Here is a 25,718-nt window from a genome sequence, read left to right as displayed (position 1 = left end):
GCTATTTAATTAAGGCAAAGGTGAGAGGGAAAGAGGAAGAATGTGAGGGAAGATGATGCCGTAGGCCACTTCCCTCTCCGATTTCCATGCATGCCGCGACTGAATTGTTCACAGCTATTTTGGACCATCTGCTTGCGAGTTAATCCTTCATTTTCACACAGTGTAGCTCTGTCCTTCAGCCCACGGGCCCCAGAAATGCTGGGCTCACTCCTGCTTTTCATCCTCGCTCTGTATACCAACAGTTACTGTGGTGACGCAAACATTAAAAACCGAGCCTCTATCCCAAAGTAAACTGCAGTCATTTCCCTTCGCACTGAACCCAGCCAGCTTGCTGACCCCAGACATGATGTAGCCCTGTGAGTGTTTGAAGGGAAGGGAGGAGGGTTCTCCTTCTCCACTGAGTAGGTGGGGCCTGAGACTGCTGGCTGAAGCTGAGGTCTGTGCAGCTGGTCCTGCCTGTGTTGCTGCTGACAGGCATATAACTGTCCTGCTTAACTTGCTTCTGTCTTCACTGCCTCTTGCAACTCTTCCTCCTGCAGCGCTCCCGATAACTCCTGCACAGCCACTGCAGACCTGGGGGGAGAGAGGCCGGGTGTGGAGGCTTTCTGAGGATTAAATCAGCTTTCGGAATCCCAGCCCTGCAGGCTAGTCCCGAAGAGCAGCTGAGCTGTTGCAAGTTTACTCTACGCGAATGGACTGACCCAGCCTTTACTTAGTGGCTTCATGTTTTAACCTCTTTCCAGCCTCTATTTTCTTTCTGCCTACTGCTCCCTCCTGTATTGTGGAGAGCCCCATAACATTAGCAGGGGTCATAGGCATTAGAGTCACAGGCTGGGGGCTGTTAAGGAAGATTAACCCTTTCCTTTTCTTGTGTGTGTGCAAAGCCTGACTTTCCCTTTTCTATTATTCCCTCATTGCATTTTAATTGCCCATTTTGCCTGTTGTTACCCCCACCCCCACCCCTTGTTATTCCCCTGGATTTGCACATTTTCCTCTCCCTGATTAAAGAAGTGTCACGGGTGATGATGGTTTTTTTGTTGCGAGTTTTCTTCCTGCTGGTGCTAAGTTCTAGCCGGACCTTTGCAGAGCCCTTTGTGGCCAATGGCAAGTGTCCAGCTCGTTGCGATGTCTCCAAGTGCCCAAGCCCCAGCTGCCCAAGCGGCTACGTCCCCGATCGTTGCAACTGCTGCCTCATCTGTGCTGCGGGAGAAGGTGATTCCTGTGGCCGCAAGGAAGACCCACCATGCGGGGACAGCCTGGATTGCAAGCACCCCATGGGCAAGCGCTTCGGTAAAGGGGTATGCCAGTGCAAGCTCAGCTACCAGGTGTGCGGCAGCGATGGCAGGACCTATGACAATGTGTGTCAGCTGAAGGCGGTGAGCCGTAAGGCTTTGCAACAGGGGTTGCCAGCTGTCATCCAGATCCAGAAAGGCGCCTGTGAATCGGGTAAGACCATGCAGGGCACCGCCACCCGCATCGTTACCGCTGGTAACATTGAGCTGCTGCACTTTCAGCAGGGTCATCTTGGGTGATCGGGACTGCTTAATGTTCTCCACCCAGGAGACAGGATGCAATGGGCGGGGGAAGGGAGACGTTTTGTGGGTGAAAATGAACCCCTTAGCTGTTCTGCACATCACACATCAGTTTCCAAGTTAATGAAACATTTAAATTTCAAGTGATCTTGGAGGATTGGATGGCTCAGGGGACCGGAATGAGATACAAAGCTGATGTTAGTTAGACGCCTTACTCAATTTGGCAACCGAAGAAGATCTAAGCTGTTTGTGGCCTATGTGAAATGAGCGAGGGTGTTCAGGCCTTGTCCATATCAGATCAATCAGACTCACTAATGGGCACTGCGATCTAGTGGTTAGAGCCCTGGATTCAGGAGTACTGTGTTCTAATCCTGGCTCTGCTATTGATCTCCTGTGTGACTTTGGGCAAGTCACTCTCCGTGCTTCCCTTTACACCAGTTTAAAATGGAATAACGAGACTTACATTCCTTTGTAAAGCACGTTGAGATCTTTGGATGAAAAGCGATATAAAGGAGTGAGCATAGCATTTTATTAGCAGTAAGAAAGCAGCAATAGAAAGGCCAGGACTGCATGGTCAGCACTATCCTTTCACCCTTAAAAGTGGTCCTTCCAAGTCAAAATCAGGGCACTGAAATCTTACAGTCTGGGGCATTTCATAATGCCTACCTTTACACAATGAAATGTTTTGACTTGCCATACATCTATTAAAAAAAGCACCTGTGATGTCTTACGTATAAAGTAGGGCAAGAAGAGACATAACAATAACCAGCCTATCAGGTGCAAGCTAAAATATCACTTATTTTTTGTTTTACTGTAACAATGTACCGTAGTCCATCATCCATACAGTAATCCCCACATATCACAGTGCTTTTGTGTATTTTGAAATGGCAAAGATACCAGGATGCTATTGTCTGTTCATCTTGTACACTAAATCATTTGAATGTTTTAGAGTGCAATTTGGTATTACGGTTTTTGCCTGACCTAGGATATTGTACTATTCCCTGCTTACGTCCAACTGGATTTACTAACTTCAAAAGATTTCGGTGATCGGTTATTGATTTTTAGGTATTAAAATGAACCACTTTTCTGGAAGTGTCAATTTTACTTATTTTTGCAAAAGTTCACACATTTTCTAGTAAATTATTTAACGGCTGATTTTCACATTGTTTCCATCAACATCCCCGAAAACAACAGTGGGTAAGTGTTCTGGCATTTTAAGTGACACATTAGTGCTTCAATACTGGCAGATGAAATATATTAGCAAGGGTTGTAAAAACCATTAGAAATATGGGCAAACAATTCATTGGAAGGGATGTAGGAAGGGAAAGGGGACTTGCCTATTGGCAGACTCTTACAGCACTTTTCATCTGTAGCTCTCAAAGTGCTTGAGAAAGGAACTAAATATTGTTATCCCCATTTTATAGATGGGGAAACTGAGACAGAGAGGTGGAGTGACTTGTCCTAGGTTATCTAGCAGGCCAGGGGCAGAGCCAAGAATAAAATACAAATGTCATAAATCCCAGTCCACTGTACTTTCTACTGAAAGTAAAACTTCCCTAAAATTTTAAAGTTGTAAAGTGCTTTTATCTAGACATCTCAACATATTAAACCACTAATTCTGACACTTTTGATACTTAGTTTGAACTCATTCATTCAGAACATTTAGAATGTTTAACCATAAAAATTAGGATTTGATATTGTATCTAAGGACTTAAGGAAAGTTTTGTTTTTAGTGCATGTGGCATTTCTTCATGGCATCCTGCTGTGTTCACTGTAATAGAGTCAGGAAATTTGGAGCAGTGGAGTAGAGGTTTTTTTCAAGTAACTGTTTTTGTGTTCCCTTTATTTGTTTATGACCTGGGAAAACGTCAGCTCCAATGTAACATCTGGTTTAGAGTGAAGTTCTGATTTTTTTTTTTTTAATTCTACAGCTGTGCTGACTGAAGCTCAAAGTGACCAAATGTTTTGCCCAAAGGTCAGACAGAATCAGTGGATGAGCCAGGCGTAGAACTCAATTATGGTTCTTTTAAAAACCGTAACATGCTATGGCTGTCATAAAAGATCATAAAAGAAAGTAACTGTTCCAAGTTAGTCGTGTTTCTACATTTTCTCTATTTGTGCAGGGACTCTGGCTGCAGATTGCTAAGAATTTGAAGACACTGACATACTTATAAAGTTGATCCAATTTCACTCCACCAGATGTATATAAAATAATATCCAGACTAACGATAGCTTTACCAAATGGCTTAGGCTATACCTTACAGAATATACCATGGCACTGAGGAGTAACCTTGGAACTTCTGCTGCTTTGCTTGTCAGAAGTTTGACATATGTAGGTGAGGTTAGGTAGTCAGTATATTTAGCTAAGCTAGGGAGATGCAACACTGGCTGTACTTTTTAATGACATACATCTGTGATAAGTGTGGTTGGATAAAAATAGGGCTGGTGGAAGACAGAAGGAGGAAGCATAGATGTCAAAAACAGAGACCCAGAATGACTGAATGGGTGAAGAGCACTTATTTTTCTGGCCACCTCGGCTCCTTCGTAACGTTCTTTTGTTGAGAAAGTAGCATGAAGGACAGCACAGGCTCTTATACCTGGGCATGGCGAATCCAAAGAACTGAGTATTATAGATCATTTGAATATACAAACACACCTATAAGCACCAAACCATGCTGTCACTATTGTTACTGTCTAATGGCTTCAGCCTACAAACATGAACAGCCTTACTCAGGCGAGTAGCCCCAGTGACCATGGGACTACTCGCAGAACTTGGGATCAGGCCATAGAATAAGTAATTTGTTACTGATTTAATACAATGCAAATTCATTTCTTTTCTTAGCGAATCAGCATTTTGCTATAGCTCTTAGTTTTTAAATTAATGTGTTCTATTGTGTTTTCTATCCCAAATGTAAAAAGACAAGCCATCCAAAAATGTTTTCCTCATTGTTTTAATAGCAGCTTAAACCCTCCTGGAAAACAAGTGCTTTGCAATCAAAGATGCAAACCCTTACCCTCCATTAAAGTAAACATATTTAAGTTGTAATAATATTACTTATGCTCCCAATAAAGTCAATCAAACTATTCAAATGACTAAAGAATTGAAAGATCAGGCTCAAATTTTGCAGGTGTATCACATATGTTTTGTATTTCTCTTGCCAATTTCTTAACTATTAAAGACATTTGCATGCAACTGGTTCTTTAGAGCTCCTTAGAATTCATGTGCTGTTAATACAGTATTCCCTGCATGAAATCATCATTCTCTGCAACATCAGAGTTGGTTTCTGTGTGAACAACCTCATTTCTATGATCTGGGGAATAGTAGAAAGGAACAGGTGAAGTCTTGGAAAAACAAAATCTTCTTGTCATGTAAATACATTTAGCAACAAAAATCCAGGCAAGAAAATCAGAGAAAATAACTAATACACTGTGTAAGTGGAATTACTATTAATACACTATTTTGAAATATAATAGATTTATGTGCTCTGTATACTGAATATCCACACACACACATATTTATCATATATATTTAATTATAATATTTCAAACGTTGCTCATGGGGGTAAGTAGTTTTTTAGGGGCTTGATCTAAAGACTATTGAAGTTGATGGAAAGAGTCCCTTTGACTTCAGTCAGCTATGGATCAGGCTATATGGCATTAAGCTGCAAAGATTTATGCACAGAGGGACTTTATGCCATGAGTAGTCCTGCTGAAGTCAAAGCCTACACATGGCATAAAGTTACTCATGTGATTCAGTCTTTGCAAGATCAGAGCCTAAAAAGTTGAGTTGACTACAATGTTTAAATACTTGAAAAGAGAATCAGAAAATATGTGACTACAAATCTATCCAGCACAGCTCTGCCTGGGACATTGAGGTTTACCGACTGTTTGCACATGTGCGTAACCTTGAGGCTACAACTTGGTATATAATTACTTAACATTTTTGAGGATTAAGGCCAAGTGAGAGAAGTACTAGAGTCTTTTTTTTTTGTATTGCTGTCATAAGAGCCTCCAAGCAGCCTATGACTGTATATTTTAATAAGGGCAGCCTATTGCAAGCTATCAACTGGAAACACAAACTCTAAGTCTAGGGCACATTCCTTTTTTTTTTTTTTTTGACTGTTTTTGTTTAGTCTGAGACTGTTTTAAAACATTTGCTTTGAGCTCTTGTGGGGAGAAGGGAAAATATTATTTAGTGACCAAAAGGAAAATATTATTTAGTGACCAAAAGGACATTTCAAATTTGATACTTTATTGTTCTGGTACAGAACATCTAAGAGGAAAGAGACATTTTGATGATTTCTTATTGCTTTTATTGCTTGCGAAAGAAGATCAGGCAGAAAGGCAAAGTGAAGCTTTCTCTTTCTGAAACAAGCTAGGCAGCAAACTGTCCTCAACTGGAAGGTATCTTTCAATCCATCTCCATCCTGCCTTTGTTAACGCAGCTAAAGATTGAGAGAGCCCATTTCAGTGTTTGTTATAAGAACATAAGAATGGCCATATTGGGTCAGACTAATGGTTTACATAGTCCAGTATCCTGTCTTTTGACAGTGGCTGTTTCCAGATGTTTGCGGGAATGAACAGAATAGGGAAACTACTGAGTGATTGATCCCCTGTTTTCCAATCCCAGTTTTTGGCAGTCAGAGGTTTAGGGAAACCCAGAACATGGGGTTGTGTCCCATTGCTGGACCTATCCTCCATGAATGTATCTAATTCTTTTTTTAACCCACTTATACTTCTGGCCTTCACAACATCCTCTGGAAAGGAGTTCCACTGGTTGGCTGTGTGTCGTGTGTAGAAGTACTTCCTTGTATTTGTTTTAAACCTGCTGCCTATGTATTTCATTGGGTGACTCCTGGGTCTTGTGTTATGTGAAGTGGTAAATTACACTTCCTTATTCACTTTCTCCACACCACTCATCATTGTAAAGACTTCTATCATATCGCCCCTTAGTCATCTCTTTTCTAAGTTGAACAGTCCCAGTGTTTATAATCTCTCCTCATATGGATGCTGTTCCATACCCCTAATCATTTTTGTTGCCCTCCTCTGTACTTTTTCTAATCCTTTTCAAGTATATCTTTTCTGAGATGGGTCGACCAGAACTGCACACAGTATTCAAGATGTGGGCGTACCATGGATTTATTTAGTGGCATTATGATATTTGCTGTTCATCATGCTGTTTTCATTTGTGCATGTTAGACATCCATTATAATAATATGTTGCCTGAAACATGACATAGTCTTATACTAACCAAGACTTTATGGTCAATGCACAGCTATGCAACTTAATCTTAATTCATCAGAAAAGCTGCCTGGGATCCTATGGTTCCAGCAGATGTTTCTGTTTTTTAAGCAGACACATAATCTTTTTATTTCTTTTTCATTTCTTTCCATGAGCAAATCCAAGCACAACAGGGACAATAGCTTCCTCCAATGATCACTTGTCAGGTTGCAGTCCTCTATAAGCCTTCATAATATAGCTAAAAACACAAATCTCTTCAATTTCCGACTTTAAATAAATTCGGAACCTGAATTTTAAAAAAAATTAGAAGACCACAAATTCCTACTAAGCACAAAATGGCCTAGTTTAATATAACGTATTACCTCCAGAAAGGTAATGAGCCTCATTTTGCTCTCACTCTTACTACTAGGCCAGATCCTCAGCTGGTATAAATTGGTGTATTTCCATTGACTTCAAAGGGGCTATGACCATTTACTCCAAGTGGAGGATCTGGCTCACTGCCTCCACACTGGTTTAACTATTGGCTTCAGCTGAGTTTTCCTGATTTACATGAGGGTTAGTGAGATCAGAATCAAACCCATCATCTCTGCAGTTTAGCAAATCCACAAGTTATTAAAATTATTATAGACTTCAGAATCTAAGATAGTAATAAGACGATAACCATGACGCCTACATTTTCAGTGACATAAGATTTAGCCCCACAACTCCCAGTGATGTCAAATGGGATTTTAATGATACCTGTATGTGGTTAAATCCCATAAAACTGAAAACTTAGGGCCAGATTTTTAAGAAAGGTCTAACAGTGAATTACTCCCACTGAGGCATCTAAACAGAGGGGCAGGATTTTGTGTTCTCAGTGGCAGCTGCTGAGTGCTGAACACTTGTGAAAATCTATTCACTTAATTTAGATGTCTAATTAGGAGCTAAACTGTTTGGAGAGTCTGGCCCCATGAGCACTTTTGGAAATCTTGTAGACGACCACAGATTCAGACAGTCCAGAAACAGTTCTGTCCAAAGTGCAATACTATGTAATACCCTTATTTTGATTAACAAATTTATTTGAGCATAAGCTTTCGTGGGCTACAGCCCACTTCATCGGAGGCCTAGAATGGAACATGTAGTGAGGAGATATATATACAAACAGAGAACATGAAAAGGCGGGATTGCCCACTCTAAGAGGCTAATTAATTAAGATGAGCTATTATCAGCAGGAGAAAAAAAACTTTTGTAGTAATTATCAAGATAGCCCATTTGAGACAGTTTGACAGGAAGGTGTGAGGATACTTAACATGGGGAAATACATCTCTACCCCAATATAACGCGACCCGATATAACACGGATATAATGCGGTAAAGCAGTGCTCCGGGGGGGGCGGGGCTGCGCACTCCAGTGGATCAAAGCAAGTTCGATATAACGCAGTAAGATTTTTTGGCTCCCAAGGACAGCGTTATATAGGGGTAGAGGTGTAGATTCAATGTATGTAATGGCTCATGTCTCCTCAAGTTTATTTTGGTGAGTCTGAGGGATGATCTGGGATGAATGGAGAGTTATAACATAGACAAAATGGACGTTATCAAGGTGCCTTCAGTACGTCAGTGGGTCAACTGATACCAAGATATGCTAGACTATAGCTCTTACCTTTACGGTTCACCAAATGTCTAGAGCTGTGTGTAGGTTGACAGAGTTTGTAAAAACTTAGAAGCATGTGGTGTCCCCACAATCTTTTTTTTGGTCTTTATTATAAAGCTGTCAGACTGATATGGGACTTCTGACTGTTCAAAAAGTAACATTTATGTAGTTTTAAAAGTTCTCAGCACCCACAATTGGGACAAAATTTTCCAGAGAGTTCACTTCCTATGTAGACTCCTAAATGAAGTGTCCAGTTTTTCAAATGTGTTCAGCTCCCATTGAGAACAATCCAGTTTACTGCTCCTGGGTATCAAACTGGTAGCTCTTCATAGAACCTCTCTCCTAAATTGAACTAAGTCTATTTATTCTGTATCCTGTACCCTCTTTACTCTGGGCTTCCTCTTCCTCCATTTTAGACTTAATGGGTATGTCTACACTGCAATTAAACACCCGCGGCTGGCCCATGTCAGCGGACTTAGGCTCACGGGGCTTGTGCTGCGGGACTGTAAAACTGTGGTGTAGACATTTGGGCGTGGACTGGAGCCTGGACTCTGGGACTCTTCCCTCTTGTGGGGTCCCAGAGCTTGGGCTCCAGTCTGAGCCCAAATGTCTACACTGCAATTTTATAACCCACAGCTTTTAAGCCCCAGGAGCCCAAGTCAGCTGACACAGGCCAGCCATGGGTGTTTAATTGCAGTGTAGACATACCAAATATCTCACTTATTTCTGCCACGCTCTCTCTCTCTCTCCCTCCCCCCCTTTATTTTACTTAAGGAAGAGACAAAAATATAAACTCACCATCAGTTGTTGAAGGCTCTAATGTTAATAAGTTACGTTTTGGAATCTGTCATTCCAGCTGGTCCAAATCAAACCCTCTCAGTACGTGACCTGCGTACATGTACTGTGTTCTAGGCATCCAGGGCTTGGAGGCAGTCTTCTGCTGCTAATTAGTATAAAACATTTCTACAAAGTTATAAATTTTGCTTCTCCAGCCAGTCACAAGGGAGTCACTAGAGTCAGACTCTGAATCACCCTCATGGCTGAGTATACTGTCTGCAGTGCTTCTGATATTTGCTGGCCCAGGGAAAGAGGGACAAAGTTGTCTCCAGGCTAGGTGGTGCTCATTGCTACAGGACTGCCCTGCCTCATTTTGTCAGCCCCCTTTTCTGTTTGTGTGACTCTTCCTTCTTCCCTTCCTCTCCCACCATATTTTCCTTCCTCCTCTTCAGTTTATCTTTCCCTCCTCCCCTAGATCAGTGGTGCACAAACTTTTCCAGTTGTGCCCCCACTTACCATGCACGGAATTTGTCATAACCCTCCCCCCCTCCAGTACTTCTAATCTGAAACTGTGTTTTTTTTTTTTTTTTGCAAGTTGGCAGAAGGAATGAAAAAATAATTTTTATTACTAAATTTATAAGACCAGCTAAAAGTTATTAGGAAGTAGTAAACACAGAGTATTACAAACTGCAAATGTAGATTTTTAAAAAAATATTTCAAATGAAAACAAATTAACCACTCGTATGGCAATGTGAAAAGTGATATTTGTTAATATCACTTCTCTCAGCAGACTTACTAGCACCCCATCGCCACCCTTACTTCTGCGCTGCTGCTGGCAGCAGCATGGCTTTCAGAGCCGGGTGGCTCTGCAGGCAGCGCCGCCACCAGCAGCAGCGCAGAAGCAAGGGTGGTGATGGGGTGCTAGTAAGTCTGCTGTGAAAAGTGATATTAATTAAATTTCTTCCCGCCCCCCAAGAAAACCTCTTGTGCTCCCCATCCCGGTGGAGGGCACACTCCCCAGTTTGCGCACGACTGCCGTTGATCACACCTGGAAAGCTGCTGCCACTCATAATGCTTCCTTAGTGGTCCAGCAGGAGCAGCCGTGTGTAACTGATCCATTGTTTGCACGACTCACTCTGCTGCTGCGGCTGCTGATTCTGGTGGACTAGGGAAATGCTGCAGACAGGATCCTAGGTGCAGACACAAAGGGTAAAGTGGTGCAGTTCTATTGTTTTAAATCTATTGTTGATTTTCAGGGCCACGTTTATCATTAGATTACTCTAGTTTTGTGGCAGTTTACACCAACCGAGGTTCTGGCCCTCAGCCTTTCAGAGAACCTATAGGAAGATGTGATAATAGTATGTCATGTCAGGGCATGTATTGAACTTGTATTTAAGTATTTAAACTCGTATAAGTAGATTTCATTGGAACGAGATTGTACTATAGAGTCAAGCAAATTGCCTGTGATTTGAAAGTCAAATGAATCCCATGTAGCAGTACGTAAAATAAACAGCACTATACACCGCTTATCGCTGACTGACCTATGTGATCCCCGTTCGCAGTATCCCCTTCGAACGAGGTACTGGAGCAAGTGTGTATGTTAGTTAGAGAGATTGTTCAGAGTGCGTGAGAATGAATATAAAAATAAAAGGAAAAGGCTGCATCTAACTCTGCCAAGTCATTCCATCTATTTACACAATATCATATAAATTTAGCTTGCTGAATGTAAGTGTGGTTTCCACTAAAAAGCAAATCCTGCTCCAACAAAAGAAAAACCACAGCTGATTGTTACTACTATGGGAGTTCTATGGAGAAATGCCCAGTTGTCTTTCAGTTGGCTTAATCTGTGAGAGGTTTCTTTCCTTGGAACAATTCGCTGGTATTCGTGTTACAGTTGTATCCACTCCATACTAAACTCACATTGCACTAAAAATCCAAGTCATTTCACCCAAGCCATCAGGAGTGAGCTGACTTGGAGTATGTAGCTTAATGAGGGCTCCTTGTTCTTGTGTCACAAGACAAAAAGAGCAGATGCTCCCGATCTACCAGCTCTCTACCATTCCTTATTTTATCATGTTGCCTGTTCTTTCTAAGGTAAACAGTCCCAGCCCACTTAGTCTCTCTTCACATTAAAGCTTTTCCATGTCCCCCATCTTTTCCGTCACTCTTTTCTGAACTCCCTCTAATTCTGCCCTAGACTTTTTGAGGAGGGGTGACCAGCCCTGCACCCAGACACTCAGGCACGAGTGCCACCAATTTATTTTCCGTCCCCTTCCCTATACATCCTAACATCCTGTTTGTTTTTTTGGCTGCAGGCTGCACAGTGAGTCCAGGCCTTCATTGAGCTGGCAATAGGAGCCCCCTTTCCTAAGTTGATACAGTTAATTTAAAACCCTGTAAGGTGTATGAATTGTTTTATTTTTTTCTTCAGTGGTGCATTATTTTGCATTTGTCAACAAGGAACTTCATTAGCCATCGTGTTGCCCATTCACCTACCTTGTTTAGATCCCCAAGATGCATCCTAGTCTTCTCTCTGGACTTCAGTAAACTAAATAACTTGGTGTCATCTGAACATTTTGCTACTTCACTACTCACCCACCTTTCCAGTTCATTAACACAAATATTGAACAGCACTAGACTTGATAACTGAGGCACCCCATTGTTCACATTTTGCCATGCTGAAAATTGTCCATTCAGTCCTCTCTTTGTTTCCTGTCTCTTAGAAATTTTTTGATCTATGACAATACTTTGACTCTCACTCCATCACTACTTAGCTTCTTTAGTTCCTTCTAGTGAGAGACCTTGTCAAAGGCCTTTTGGAAGTCCAAATAAATTATGTCAGCTTGTTCTCTTTTATGCACTAGTTTATTGACACATTCAAAGACTTCGAATAGATTAATGAGACATGATGTCCTTTGGCAAAATCCTTACTGGTTAGACCATATCCTATCATGATCTTCCAGTTGTCTTATTATTCTATTTCTAAAGATTATTTCAATGAATTTATCAGGCACAGATATAAGGCTAACTGGGCTGTAATTCTCTGGATCACCTCTAGAGCTCACCTTTAAACTTTGGTGCCCAAGATAATCTTTCAACTAAGAACCAGGTAGAATATCAAAATATAGAAAAATGTTTTAAATTATTACTGATTCCTTCTCCCATCACTCTTCTCCCAGCCCCATGTCTCTTCTTCCTCTTCTGTGTCAGCCTCTCTCTCTATTTTTCCTTTGTTTCTGACTCCTTTCCCCCCCACCCCCCGCCAACCTCTTAGTCTGCCTACTCTTATTCTCAGTCTCCTTCTGGGTCTGTCTGTTTCCTTCTTTAAAAGTTAGGTAAGCCGCTGCAGAAAGAAAACAATGTAGATTATGCAGCGAAGTGCTTTATCTGTGCCTCTTGCTTGTTACATTGACTAGGCTAAAAAAAGTCTAATACTTTCAGTAGACTCTTCCATTCATATAGCATTTTTCCCTGAAGCACTACATAAACTGAACATATTATGAGGCCAATTCAACCTTGAGCCTGTGCTGAGCTCAGTGCAGGGACTGAGGAGGAGGCATAAAAGATCAGGCCTAAACAGAATGGGCCTTACTTCTGTTCTAACAGTGAGAGAATAGGCGTTTGTGTTCCATTCTCATTCAATCCACATCCTGCAAGTCTCCCTTAGGTACTAGTTGTGATGGAATAAGTTTTATGATATGTAGTGAGTCCATCAACTCCTTCCCATAATGCATGGAACTACAGCCATTGCACCAGATCTGAACTAACCTAGAGATGAAAAGTGCTATGTCTCATTACAAATCCTCTGAGCAATCCGGTACTCTAAGAGTTTATTTTAAATCATTAGACTGTGTACATATGACTACAATGGAGGTAGGTGAAGATATAAAAGAAGTCTGCAATTGATCTTTTGACAGTGTTACAAAACAAGATTAACTCTTTATTGGTTTAAGCACAAAGTTTCCATCTACCCTGAAATGACTATCCTGTGTTCCAGTGGGGAATGCCTTATTGTACTGATTTCTATTATCTGTTTAGTTTCCATCATGGTTTTGCTGGGTGGGAAACTAGTCACAATTTTGATTACAGGTGTGAAGTGTGATCTCCTCCTGCTGTTCTGTGAGGAAAATCAGCTCAAACTTTATTCCTATTCTCATGCATATTCCTGCTGATTTAGATCCTGAACCTCCAATGGGATTCATTCACGTGGAATGCCATTGAAATCATTGGTACTCCCCGCCAGCATAAGGGTCTGTATAAACACTTCCCTTTGCAGGACTGGAGTCTTAGTCATTATGGGAGTGTACAGTTAGAGTTGTTTACAAACAGCTTCTTTTATGCTAGGAAATTTCAGAAATGTACTATTTGCCTTTGCAAAACATTTGCAACAGAGTTTATCATAAAAGTGCTGAGAAACAATTGTCCATGTCTTTTAAGCTTCCTGTAATTTCTTTGGGGCAAGACTATCTACTATTATGTTTGTACAGTGCTGCAATGGGCCCTGTTCTCCCTAGACACTACTGTAATAAACATGATGGATTCAAATCATAGAATATCAGGGTTAGAAGGGATCTCAGGAGGTCATCTAGTCCAACCCCCTGCTCAAAGTAGGGCCAATCCCCAGACAGATTTTTTACCCCAGTTCCCTAAATGGCCCCCTTGAGGACTGAGCTCACAATCCTGGGTTCAGCAGGCTAATGCTCACACCACTGAGCTATCCCTCCCCCTGAAAAATGTAACGGTACAGATGTTCCCAAACTTCTGTGTCAATAATAACACTGAAAGCCAGGTTGTGGTGTTTATCTCAGAGATATTCTTCCTTTACAGGATTTCATATTTTATTCGTGTTTCTTTTCATAATACTGAATTATAGTAACGGATCATAAGGATTCTGGTAGATCTGCTTTCAGTTGGTGTTTTCACAATGAATTCACACTTTTCATAAGCTTTTGGGGGCAAGGATGGTCATTTACGGTACTTTAGTATAGTGCCTACCACAGTGGGGTCCTGACTTGGATAAGATCTCTAGGTGCTACTGCAATAGAAATTTTAAACAACAATTATGACTAGTTCTGAAAAAAAACAGCCAGACAGGGCCATCATTAAACCTTGTGAATTGCAATTAATCTAGGAAGTTCTTAGCCAAATGACCTTGCCATTTTCTCAGGACAAAACAAAACACAAGCAATTTTTAAAAGTCTCATGGCTTATATGCCTTTCCCCTGTCTGGTTGGAAAATGTCCCCATGTGAACTATAGACAAATTTAACTCATCTGACTGGTACAAAGGGTATTTTCTTATTAACATACCCAATTTTTTCTGCTAGTATAGGTCACCAACAGCCCAACAGCCCAAGATACAAGTTTAACTTCATTGCAGATGTGGTGGAAAAGATTGCACCTGCAGTTGTACACATTGAACTTTTCCTGAGGTAACTTTTTTTGACTGTGTGTGTTCTAACTGCATTGTTTAGAAGCATGTGACACATGCTTGTGCTGCCTTTTGAAACCAAGCAACCCAGTAGCAGCCTAGCGCTCTAACTGAAGCCTGTAACTGTTAACATTTTCTTAGAAACCAGCAATCTCCTGTGGTCAGACAAAGATAAACAAAACCAAAGTCTTGCAGGAGTGTTTTTTCAAATGATGTCTCAACCACCCCGGAGCAGTGATGCCCAGTGTTAATTCAGCTATGCTTGCGTGTAGGAAGGAATCCTGGTATTAAGCAGTAGTGCAAATGGATAATAAATGTAGTACTAATAGTACCTAGCTACTTATACTGCTTAACATCTTCACAGTACTGTACATACATTAACTATCCTCACTACCTTTGGATAGATCAGGTATGATATAGAATAAAGTGAAGCTATCTTATTTGTTTTTGAGATTCATTCAATCTTGATTTGGACAGAATGTAAAATATGAACCATTCCGGTGGAAAAAATGTACATAGAAAGCTAAGCTAGAAAAAGGCTGCTTACAGTGAGAGCCTAAAGAACCTCACTCTATTTACTTTATCCAAGAGATGGTTAAGAGGCAATATGATCAGGAGCTATAAGTACCTAAGTGGGGAAAAGATATCTGATAGTAGAGGGCTCTTGAATCTGTTTGACAAATGCATGATAAGAGCCAATGGATGGAAGCTGAAGCTTGATAAATTCAGATGAGACGCAAGGTGCAAACATTTTTAACAGGTAAGGTAATGAACCATTGGAACCACATACCTGGGGATCTGGGGGTTTCTCCATCACTTGATGTCTTAAATTAAGTTTGGATGTCTTTCCAAAAAATCTGATGCAGCTCAAAGAGAAGTTACAGGCTTGATGCAGGAATCACTTGGTGAACTTCTATGAGCTGTGTCATGTGGGAGGTCTGACTAAATTATTCTGCCTGTAAAATCTATGAATCTATTAATAGTTTGCAAAAACTTTAAAACCCAAGACCTGTTTGCTCTCTCTGTGTATATATTATGAATCCTTTCTCCTTTCCAGAAAAGAAAACATTTGCCCCAGAGTTCTTGCAAAAACTCAGGTCAGATTAACTCCTCATCCCCCAATGATGTGCAGTGTATTGGGCACTGATTGTGTCCAGGGCTGGCTACACTTCAGTGTTGCTGTATGTACCATCGGCTTCAAATAATTTCACAGCCTGGACTGCATCTTACCAGGGAGATTGATTCCTGGACCAGTTCCCCTCCCATTTGCTATCACTGAAACCATCTCCCTTCCTATTTGCATAAAACACCTGTAGCAATGGCAGCAATTGCTGACAAGGAAGAGTCATGCTTAGAAAAAATCTTTAATGTATTTGTAACTCTTCAGTGAAGTAAGTATTTCTTCAGTTTTCTAAATCACGCCATTTGCTTTTGCTTTTCATTTTGTCTCCCTTTTCTATCTTTTCTTTCCCCTTCTAAATCCCTGCCTTCTCCGGAACATGCTTTTGTGCCCCCTGCTCCACTCTCCTATCCATGAGTTCCTGCTGCCAGTTCCTTCTCTTTCCTGCACAAGCTGCTTCGCTGCCTGGGGCCTTTCTCCCTTGTTCCCTGGTTCCCCACTCCTACCAGAGGCGTCAGTCCCATTCTTAGGTTCCCTCTGGTGTCTGGAAGCTCTTGTTTCCTGCCTTCATTCTCCTCTCACATAGCACCAGTGATGAGTGAAGTCAGACGGACAGATTCCTTTCCCTTTATTCCAGCTACCTTTACTGGCATCCAGGTGCCTTCTTTGCAATGTAAATTACAGATACCTGTAAAAGTAGCTGAAAACAAAGATGGGAAAGGACCATGACCTTCCAGCTCTTTGCAGACCTCTAGCAAAGTGCTCCACGGTCCCACATTTCAGAATCCCTGGCATGACGTTCATTAGAGCTGGTCTAACAATGGACCCACATTTTTGTGAAAATTTTGTCTTCTTTTGTCCAAGTTTTAAAATTCAATATTTTTTTAAAAAGCAACAGAGAGTCCTGTGGCACCTTTAAGACTAACAAAAGTATTGGACATAAGCTTTCATGAGTGAATACCCACTTCGTCAGATGCATGTGGGTATTCACTCACGAAAGTTTATGCTCCAATACTTCTGTTAGTCTTAAAGGTGCCAGAGGACTCTCTGTTGCTTTTTACAGATCCAGACTAACACGGCTATCCCTCTAATACTTGACAGTATTTTTTTACTGGATCTAACATCAATGATAAAGTGCTTTGGGATTCTTCAGCGTGAAAGGTGATATATATGTATGAGCTGTTACAAACTGTAATAAGCCTCGTTAAATAATAACATTATTATTCCCCACAAGCTGTTTAATTTATGAGATATTTTGTTGTTTGCTTCCGGTACAGACATCCTCTCTTTGGCCGAAATGTCCCCTTGTCCAGTGGATCTGGGTTTATAATGTCAGACTCAGGTTTAATTGTAACCAATGCCCACGTGGTGTCAAGCAGCAATGCTATATCAGGGCGACAACAGTTAAAAGTGCAGCTACAGAATGGAGATACCTATGAAGCAACAATCAAAGACATTGACAAGAAGTCTGATATAGCAACAATAAAGATTCATCCTAAAGTAAGTAATCTAAGAGGTTAAATGAATCAGACTTGTAGCCTCAGCTCAGGTGTGTTTTAGGCACAGCCTTGTTTGCTGGAACATATTCTTAAGAATTCTTTAGAAACATATGTGGAATTGTTCATTATTAATGTCATGCAAATTTCACAGTGCAAATGAACCTAAGATATTTTTAATAGCAAGACATCGTCTTCACATTTCTTTGCTCCAGTCAGAAATTAGCAGCCAGAGAGACTGCAAAATAAGCAGTTTATTAGCAGATCTTGTTAATATGATACAATTCAGCTAAAAAAGGGGGGAAAGAAGGTTCCCATTTCAATGACTAAACATATAGTAAAATCAAGGACCCAGAACCAATTATTTCAATGCAGTGCTCTGATTTATATCACTGAAGATCTGGCTCAAAATATGGAATATTACTATTAGTGGAGTGTCACAGTGATCTTTAATAAAAGTCTGGTTCTTCCAGTATTTAGACCAGAAATAGTTCCATCGCTGGGCAGGAATTGAACAAATTGCCTCATGGAAACTTATTTTGATTGTTGCCTGGGAATACTATATCTCTCATTTAGTAGTATTTACTAGTCAGTGTGAAGCCTAATATAAATTGCAGATGAAATGTAAGGAATACACTGCAGCTGTAGGCCTGGGAAATTTCACATCTTGTTAATAAATTATTTCACCGTTTCTGGTATGGAAGCACTGATTAAAAGAAAGATGTGGATGCTGCATATTGGAAAACATAACTGGAGATGTGAGTGTGACTGTGTTTGAAGAAAAAAGTCCTTTCAATGTTGGGAGAGGACGGGATAGTTGAAGTGAACATCCTCTCTCTCAAAAAGCGTCTGCTTTATTGGGACAGTTTAATACTTGTAGTTAAAGGTGCCATCCTGCCTGAGGTGTACAAGAGAGGAACATTGACCAAAGGAGAAGAGTCAGCCTGCTGAGAGCAGAATATGTGATGTGGTTGTACACAAGAGTCCCCTAGCAGTTACTCATAGTTTACATACTGCCAGGCTATCCCACCTTTACTCACACTAGGTGATACCTTACTCCTTAAATAATCCCATTGATTTCGGTGGTGCTACGTGGGCAGTAAGATACTGCACAATGTAAGAAAGGATGGCAGAATCTGGCTTGTGATGGCTTGCACACCATGACAATGATGATCCCATGGAAAATGGGTGAGTTTGTCCCAGAATCCTGTTGGGGCTTATTTTGTCATCTACTATAATTGCAAGAAGAACAGGAGTACTTGTGGCACCTTAGAGACTAACAAATTTATTAGAGCATAAGCTTTCGTGGACTACAGCCCACTTCTTCGGATGCATATAGAATGGAACATATATCTCCTCAATAAATTTGTTAGTCTCTAAGGTGCCACAAGTACTCCTGTTCTTTTTGCGGATACAGACTAACACGGCTTCTACTCTGAAACCTATAATTGCAAGGCAGCTCCATGAGCACTGAGCACTTTTCTTCTGAAGACAGTAGCAGGAAGCAGTGACCTGCAGTGTATTGAGCTGGCCTGAGCGGTGGTATCCTGACTTACGATGGCAGATTTGCTCTTCTGCTGGACATAGGTGGCAGCATATCCTCTGGCCTGTAGATAGGATTTGGTCCTTACATTTCATTTTGATTGACCAGCCACAAACTGACAGTAATTCTTTGTTTTCTTCCTGTTTTTATTTTAAAAGAAAAAACTGCCCGTATTATTACTGGGCCACTCGGCTGATCTGCGTCCTGGGGAGTTTGTCGTGGCTATTGGGAGCCCTTTTGCCTTGCAGAACACTGTGACAACAGGTATTGTCAGCACTGCTCAGCGAGATGGAAAGGAGCTAGGCTTGAGGGACTCGGATATGGATTACATTCAGACAGATGCCATTATCAATGTAAGTACTGGGTAGGTGAGGCGTTGAGAAACTCACCAGATATATAGTCCTGGAACCTTGAAATTCCACCGGTGCTGCAGGGAATAATTGCCCTGTTAGAGGAATTCAACTGAATAAAATGGACTTCCTATAAAATAAATTATGCCCTCTTCATGCATGACAGATAGATTATTCTCTGTCTGTGGGTTAGATTCTGACCTTAGCCCTGAGGAAGAGAAGGTGCATAAGATGCCCCACCCCAGCAATAGTCCTGGGAGGCATTGTGAATGAGAGGCACCCCTTGGAGTTACAATCCCCCCCCGTTTCTGCCTTATCCAAGGGAGCATATGTGCAATGACTAGGGTGACCAGATGTCCCGATTTTATAGGGACAGTCCCAATTTTATAGGGACAGTCCCGATTTTTGGGTCTTTTTCTTATTTAGGCTCCTGTCATCCCCCACCCCCGTCCCGATTTTTCACATTTGCTGTCTGGTCACCCTAGCAATGACATATGGCTGGTATAGATCAGCTCCTGTCTGCACTGGCTTGGCTACTCTGGCATGCAAGTTGTGAGAGTGGAGCCAAAGCTCCATTCATTCTCTACCCAGGGAAAGAATAAATGGGTGAGTAGCGTCACGTACCTGTATGTGCCCAGTTTTAAGGTTCAAGGGTCTCACACAGGGACTTAAGGAGAAGTTCTTACTCACTTGTTCTGCCATATAGTCCAAATGAGAATCTAGCCCTAAATCACTGTAACAGCCTGAAACTCCAATCAGGATTGAGGCCCCATTGTGTTACGTGCTGTACAGACACATATGAAGGCGCAGTTGCTACTCATATGAGGGGCTACAAGGGATGACCAAAAAAGACTAAATTATGCCCTCAGATACTTGCATGCAACTTCTAGTGAGTTTAAGGGGTGATGACAACTAAAGTCTGCCAAAACTTTAAAGCAAAAATATTCCCAGAAATATGTATTCACTAAATTCAGACAATGTACTCAGCAGAGTAAATTAATAGTATTTAGCCTTTTACACATGCAAAGCCTTTTGCAAATATTCATTATTTCTCACAATACCCTTTTGAGGTCGTTGTATCAAGGAATCTGGTTTATACACTGGGAAACAAATGTATAAGAGGTTGAGGGTGACATTTAGCAGCCTAAGTCCCATTAATTTCTAAATCACTGAGGCACTTTAAAGATTTTATTTGACGGGACAAACAGCAAGTTGGAGGCAGAGCCAGGATTAGAACAGGTGAACATTGCTCCAAACCTGTGCACGAGGCCACCTCTGCCCCCAAAAGCTTCTGATCCAGTTCAGACACAGACAGCAGAGTTCAATATGTAATACAAGAGCAAAGGTGTATTTCCTGGAGCTCCCCCACGGCCTCCCCCCAGGCATTCTATGAAAACTCCAGGGGGGTTGAAAATATTTCCTGGAGCTCCGCTGTGGACTGCTCTGGCTGAATGTAAGCCCTGAGAGTAGGGAAGGAAGGAAAAGACCGGAAAAAGCGACATTTCGAGTTGTTCTTCCAACAAAGAACATGGAGCATGAAGATGGTCTCAGGCCTGGAGAAGCAGTAAGCTTAGTTAACTCACTCATTCCTCCTGAGCATAGGAAGAGTCTGATAGTTGCTCTATTCAGAAGCCTTCCTCCTGCTCAGCCAGATACTTCAGCAAGAATGCGTAGCTGCCTTGTGAAAGGGCAGGAGAGACAAAAGAGGGAATGGGCAATACTCTACTAAACTGAACTATATTGGCTTTTTTACCATCAAATTATTCTAGCACAGGACAGCAAGTGAAAGGTGACTCTGGTTCTCTATTATTGTGAAAGTTTTTGCAGGATTCAGGGTGTTGTATCTGAAAAAGCTGCTTTCATGGCTCAGTTTTCCACAGTCAGAAATAATTCAGATCTGTTACAAATGGTGACTTGACAAAGATATACCATGAAATTAATAAAAATCAAAGTAGATTTTACGTTTTATTTTCCTGAGAATAAACAGCACTTTGCCCAGTGCAATCAATAGGTCAACTCTTAGATGGCGCGTACTGGTATTATTAATCCATTGCTTGTTTATTTTGACTCGTAGCTTGCCGCTCTTGGCTCTTTGATAAACTGACCCAAAAAGTTGGCCCAACTCAAAAATAAATGTGGGCAGCCAACAAGTAGATAGGCAAGTGACCTCTGTACATCCCACTTCCTGCAGCTCTCTGCTTTTTGGGTTTTTTCCTTGAAAGTCTTCAGATACTGGGAAAACTCAAAAATGCTTAGTTAAACAGTTGTCACATTTCCCCCCAGAGCTAGCTGCATATCCACTATTAGTAAAGCAATCCCTGTGTCTCCTTATCTACCTCACAAGGAGATGCAGTGAGGCTTAATTAATGTTGGCCAGGTTCTTTGTGCTCCTTGGGGAAAGTAGCTGACAGTATCACAACCCAATGTGCTGATTGACAGGTCTAGGTTTTATTAAAAAATATTGGTTTATTAACATCGTCCTGAGATGTAATTTGCTAAACATGGATTAAATATTTTCCAACCTTTTTGCAACAATACCTAGGAGAATAAAAATATGGTTTTACGTTTTAGAGACTTTCTTTAACATTTCCCCTAATACTAACCCCAGTTTAGAACCTGATCCTGCAAAGAAGCAACTATAATCATAAGGGTCACCACTTGGATTCCTGAGCAGGATCAGGCCCTTTGATTCTCAGTTCTTTGATAGGGATTGTGTCCTTCAGTGCAATGCCTCGCTCACTCTCAGGTGCTAATAAGTAACAGGGTCTGAAGTGCCATTTTCCTTTCCTGACGAAAAATAACAATTTAACATATTCTGCCATTATATTTACAGTATGGAAACTCAGGAGGACCTCTGGTTAATTTGGTAAGAACAGATTGATTTTTTTTTCCTTTACAGAACAGGTTTACTTATCTCTTATGTTCTCAGTGAAGGTGGAATGTCCAATATATTATACACATACACAAATCTTACATCATTGAAGTGACAGGTCTTCAAGAAAAATCACTAATGGCTAAATTGTCAGATAATGGCATATAAGTTATGCCTGGGAAAAACATCTATGTGTGGCTGCAAACTCTCCCTCTGCTAATGCAAATCTGGTAATTGCACATCTAACTGTATATGCAGAAAGACATGTATCTGACATGTGTACAAATGCCCATTTTCTGCTTGGAAAATGGGCAAGTGCACATTTTTTGCACATAGAACTTAGCATTAAGGTCTGAAAATGTGTCACTAGAAGACAAGTAAAGAAAAACAATTTGATTCAAAGTGAAGAATAATTTTATCATTATTTATTCTATCGCCACTACCACATTTTGGGTACCTTTCTCAAAACCCATGAAAACAATTATAATAGGAAAGACTAGCTTCCCCAGTAAGTCATTGCTCTACTTCTCCAGAGAGTGAGTAATTGACGTCAACTTACTTATTTGAAAAATAAGGCCTTAGGCAGTGGGATTAACCTTGTAGTCCTTTAGAGACAATTTCATTGGCTGTCTTCTTTCCACAGGATGGTGAAGTGATTGGAATAAACACTTTAAAGGTTACTGCTGGAATTTCCTTTGCTATTCCTTCCGATCGCATCTCTCAGTTCCTCACAGAGTCACATGACAAACAAAATAAAGGTAAATTCTTCAAGCAACACTGGCTAGAAAAAAATATTGTTCTAAATGATACTGCAAACTCGTATTTTAGTAGTTTGGTCTGTGTTAACCAAAAGAGAAATACAGTGGCTGATTGCAATATACAGCATATCTATTGTATTTATGTGGTTCCATTACTATAATACCTCACAATATCTAATGCATTTGTCCTCACTGCCCCCTGTGAGGTAGATATTATCCCCTTTTTATATATAGTGAACTGGGCAAAAAGAAACTGAGCAACTTGCAAAAGATCATTCAAGCCACATGTGTTAGAGCAGATAACTGAACCTGCATCTCCTGGGTCCCACGCAAGCACGTAATCATTGCATCATTCTTCCTTTCTGTGAGGCTACTGTACTGTACTCTGTATTATAGAATAGCACCGTGCCAGCAGTAATGTTGAAAGACAATAAAATTAGTTCATAGAGAACCTTTCATCCTGAAGTATAATTGATAAATTATATCCCTATGGAAACACATAATAATGTTATAATAACTGAAAGAATGAAACATTATTTTACATTGTCCAGTTCTGAGAAAAACTAACAAGCCTCACAACAGGAGAAAAAGAAATGTTGACTAAGAAACCCTGCTGTATTCCCATTCAAAGTGCCATAAGATCTTTAATAGCCACAAAGGGTTAACAGGAGAGAAGTGAGGCTCAGCTCACTATATAAATAACTTACAAAACACATGTAATTAATAGGGAGGTGCTCTGGAATGCATTTATTTTAAGAGACCTTTTTGTTTTTATAAATATATTATTTGAAAATACTGTCTGGATTTTACTTGTAAATTATCTGGTTCAAGAACTGCGTAATTCGTACACATTCAGCTGTCATTGTGACAGAACGGACAGCTACAGCTCTGGGACACTCTCAGGTATGAACTTGGCAGATGGGGCTGTCAGTGAAAGGCCACCAGGATGCAGGTCTTGGTTTCTGTTGGTGTTTAAACTGATAAGGACAAATGCCACCCACCTGCCCCAATGGAGGAGGGAACTTGATATGGACGGCGGTGAAGGGGAAGAGTCCCAGCAGCGAGGGAGGGAGGCACTCGCTAAGGACACTAGGTAGTTCCTCCTCCTGGGCGTCTTTGGCACCCATTGGCCAGCTGGTGGGGAGGGCTGCTGATTGGCTAGCATTCACCAGCATTTAACAGGGTATGTGGAGCCTCTTTATGCTCCTGGAACCAATTAAATGCCTGGTACAGGAGAGTATAGGTGATGCGCGGGTAGCACCCCTCCCTAGTGCTAAAGTTTAATGAAAGTTGGGGCCTCCTGCTTAATTCCGTGCACGTGCCTGTCCTCATTTTGCTGCTGAGTCCTCATCAAATCACAGGAAGGCTGCACACAGCTGAGGGAAGGAGTGTTGGCTTACAGCCTGAGAGAGGTTGTGCCGTCATTATATATGGGATTTGGGATTTGAAGACAGCTTCTTGGAAGAAAAAGGGGTATTCCATTATTCATAAACCTAGAGACCCAAAGAATAGACAGTATCTCACATATAAGACTCAGAGAGAAAGTCACCAGAAAGGGTGAGAGTTGTAAATGAACAAGTTTAACTTGAGGTACACTTAGGAATAGTTTGTAATTTGACCTTAATCCAGGAGGATTTCCCTCCTCTTCTTTGTCACTGCAGATTACCCTAAGGAGACAGGGAGTAGGCAGGGTGGGGGATAAGATCCAAACACCCAGGACACAGTGGGTAGCTTTGGGAGGGATAATGCCACTACACCCTATTCATAAATGACTTCTATTTGCATGGGCTCTGCTACTGCTGTGATGATGATGATGATGATGATTGGTATTGGGGTAGCAGCTAGGTACCCCAGTCAGGGGCCACAAACCCATTGTGCTAGGTGCTGTACAAACACAGAACAAAGAGATTATCCCTGCCCCCAAAGAGTTACAGTGTAAGTACCCCAATTACTGTCAAATGTACATCCCCACGAAGAATGTATCTGCTGGTCCTCAGGCTCCTATCTCTAACTGTGTTTGACACCTCATGCTGAATGAGTTGTTGCCATTTCAGACTCAACATGGCCAAAACTGACCTACTAATATTTTAGCCCAAACCTTCCTCCTTATCTCAGTCCTCCAGTGCAATTCATAACTTTACCATCCTCCCTATCCCCCAAACCCATAACTTAGGGGTTATCTTTCATTCCTCCCTGTTCTTTTCTCAGCACATCCAGCTGGTAGCCAAGTGGGGTCACTTCTCTAGAACCTGCCCCTTTCTTTGTGTACCGACTGCCAAATTGTTTGTTCACATCCTTATCTTCTCCCACCATGACTGCTGCAAGCCTCTCTTCTTGGGTCTCTTCCCTAGTAACCTGCCCCACCTTCTCGCGCCTGTCCATCCAAAATGCTGCTGCCAAAATCAGTTTTCCTATGCCATCCCCTCAGCCATGTTGACTCATTGCAGTAGCTTCCCATTGCCCGAGCCTCACATTCACAGTCTTTGCATTCAAGGCCAGACCTAGCCTACATCTCTGACTTGGTCTTCTTTTGTGCCCTATCTCTCACTCCTCTACACTCACCAATGATTGTGGTCTCGCTATCCCCTTTATCTGCTTCTCTCACAGAAATGCCTGTGTCTCTTTCCATGCTGGAATGCCCATCCTGAACCTGTACAACTGGTCATCTCCCTCCTCTTCCAACATATTCAATCCCCTACTACACAGAGCAGACAAGAAGTGAAAGGGAAGAGCCAGACCATTGTGATGTGTATGTACCATACTGAGTGCCAGATCTTTTTTCAGAGTAGCAGCCGTGTTAGTCTGTATCCGCAAAAAGAACAGGAGTACTTGTGGCACCTTAGAGACTAACAAATTGAAAGCTTATGCTCTAATAAATTTGTTAGTCTCTAAGGTGCCACAAGTACTCCTGTTCTTTTCACCAGATCTTGTTATTTTCAACTTCGTTTCTTCTCTATATGGCACACTTGG

The 25,718-nt window shown here is 41.3% G+C and overlaps 1 protein-coding gene across 1 annotated transcript in view; it reads left to right on the top strand.

Moving 5' to 3' along the window:
• The first annotated feature begins 431 nt into the window (after positions 1-431).
• The window catches only part of HTRA3 (HtrA serine peptidase 3), a 39,797-nt gene continuing 14,510 nt past the window's right edge, over positions 432-25,718 (top strand). Inside the window, exons 1-6 of the mRNA XM_054031055.1 lie at positions 432-1,446; positions 14,511-14,610; positions 17,007-17,229; positions 18,927-19,121; positions 21,952-21,984; positions 22,634-22,748. Coding sequence (XP_053887030.1) covers positions 1,023-1,446; positions 14,511-14,610; positions 17,007-17,229; positions 18,927-19,121; positions 21,952-21,984; positions 22,634-22,748 — 1,090 coding nt within the window. The 5' untranslated portion in view covers positions 432-1,022. The remainder of the gene's footprint in view (positions 1,447-14,510; positions 14,611-17,006; positions 17,230-18,926; positions 19,122-21,951; positions 21,985-22,633; positions 22,749-25,718) is intronic.

The sequence above is a fragment of the Malaclemys terrapin genome, chromosome 5 (genome assembly GCF_027887155.1).
Source record: "Malaclemys terrapin pileata isolate rMalTer1 chromosome 5, rMalTer1.hap1, whole genome shotgun sequence".
NCBI classification, from domain to species: domain Eukaryota; kingdom Metazoa; phylum Chordata; order Testudines; family Emydidae; genus Malaclemys; species Malaclemys terrapin.
The sequence above is the reverse complement of the archived record's forward strand: the minus strand, read 5'-3'. Positions and strand labels throughout refer to the sequence as shown.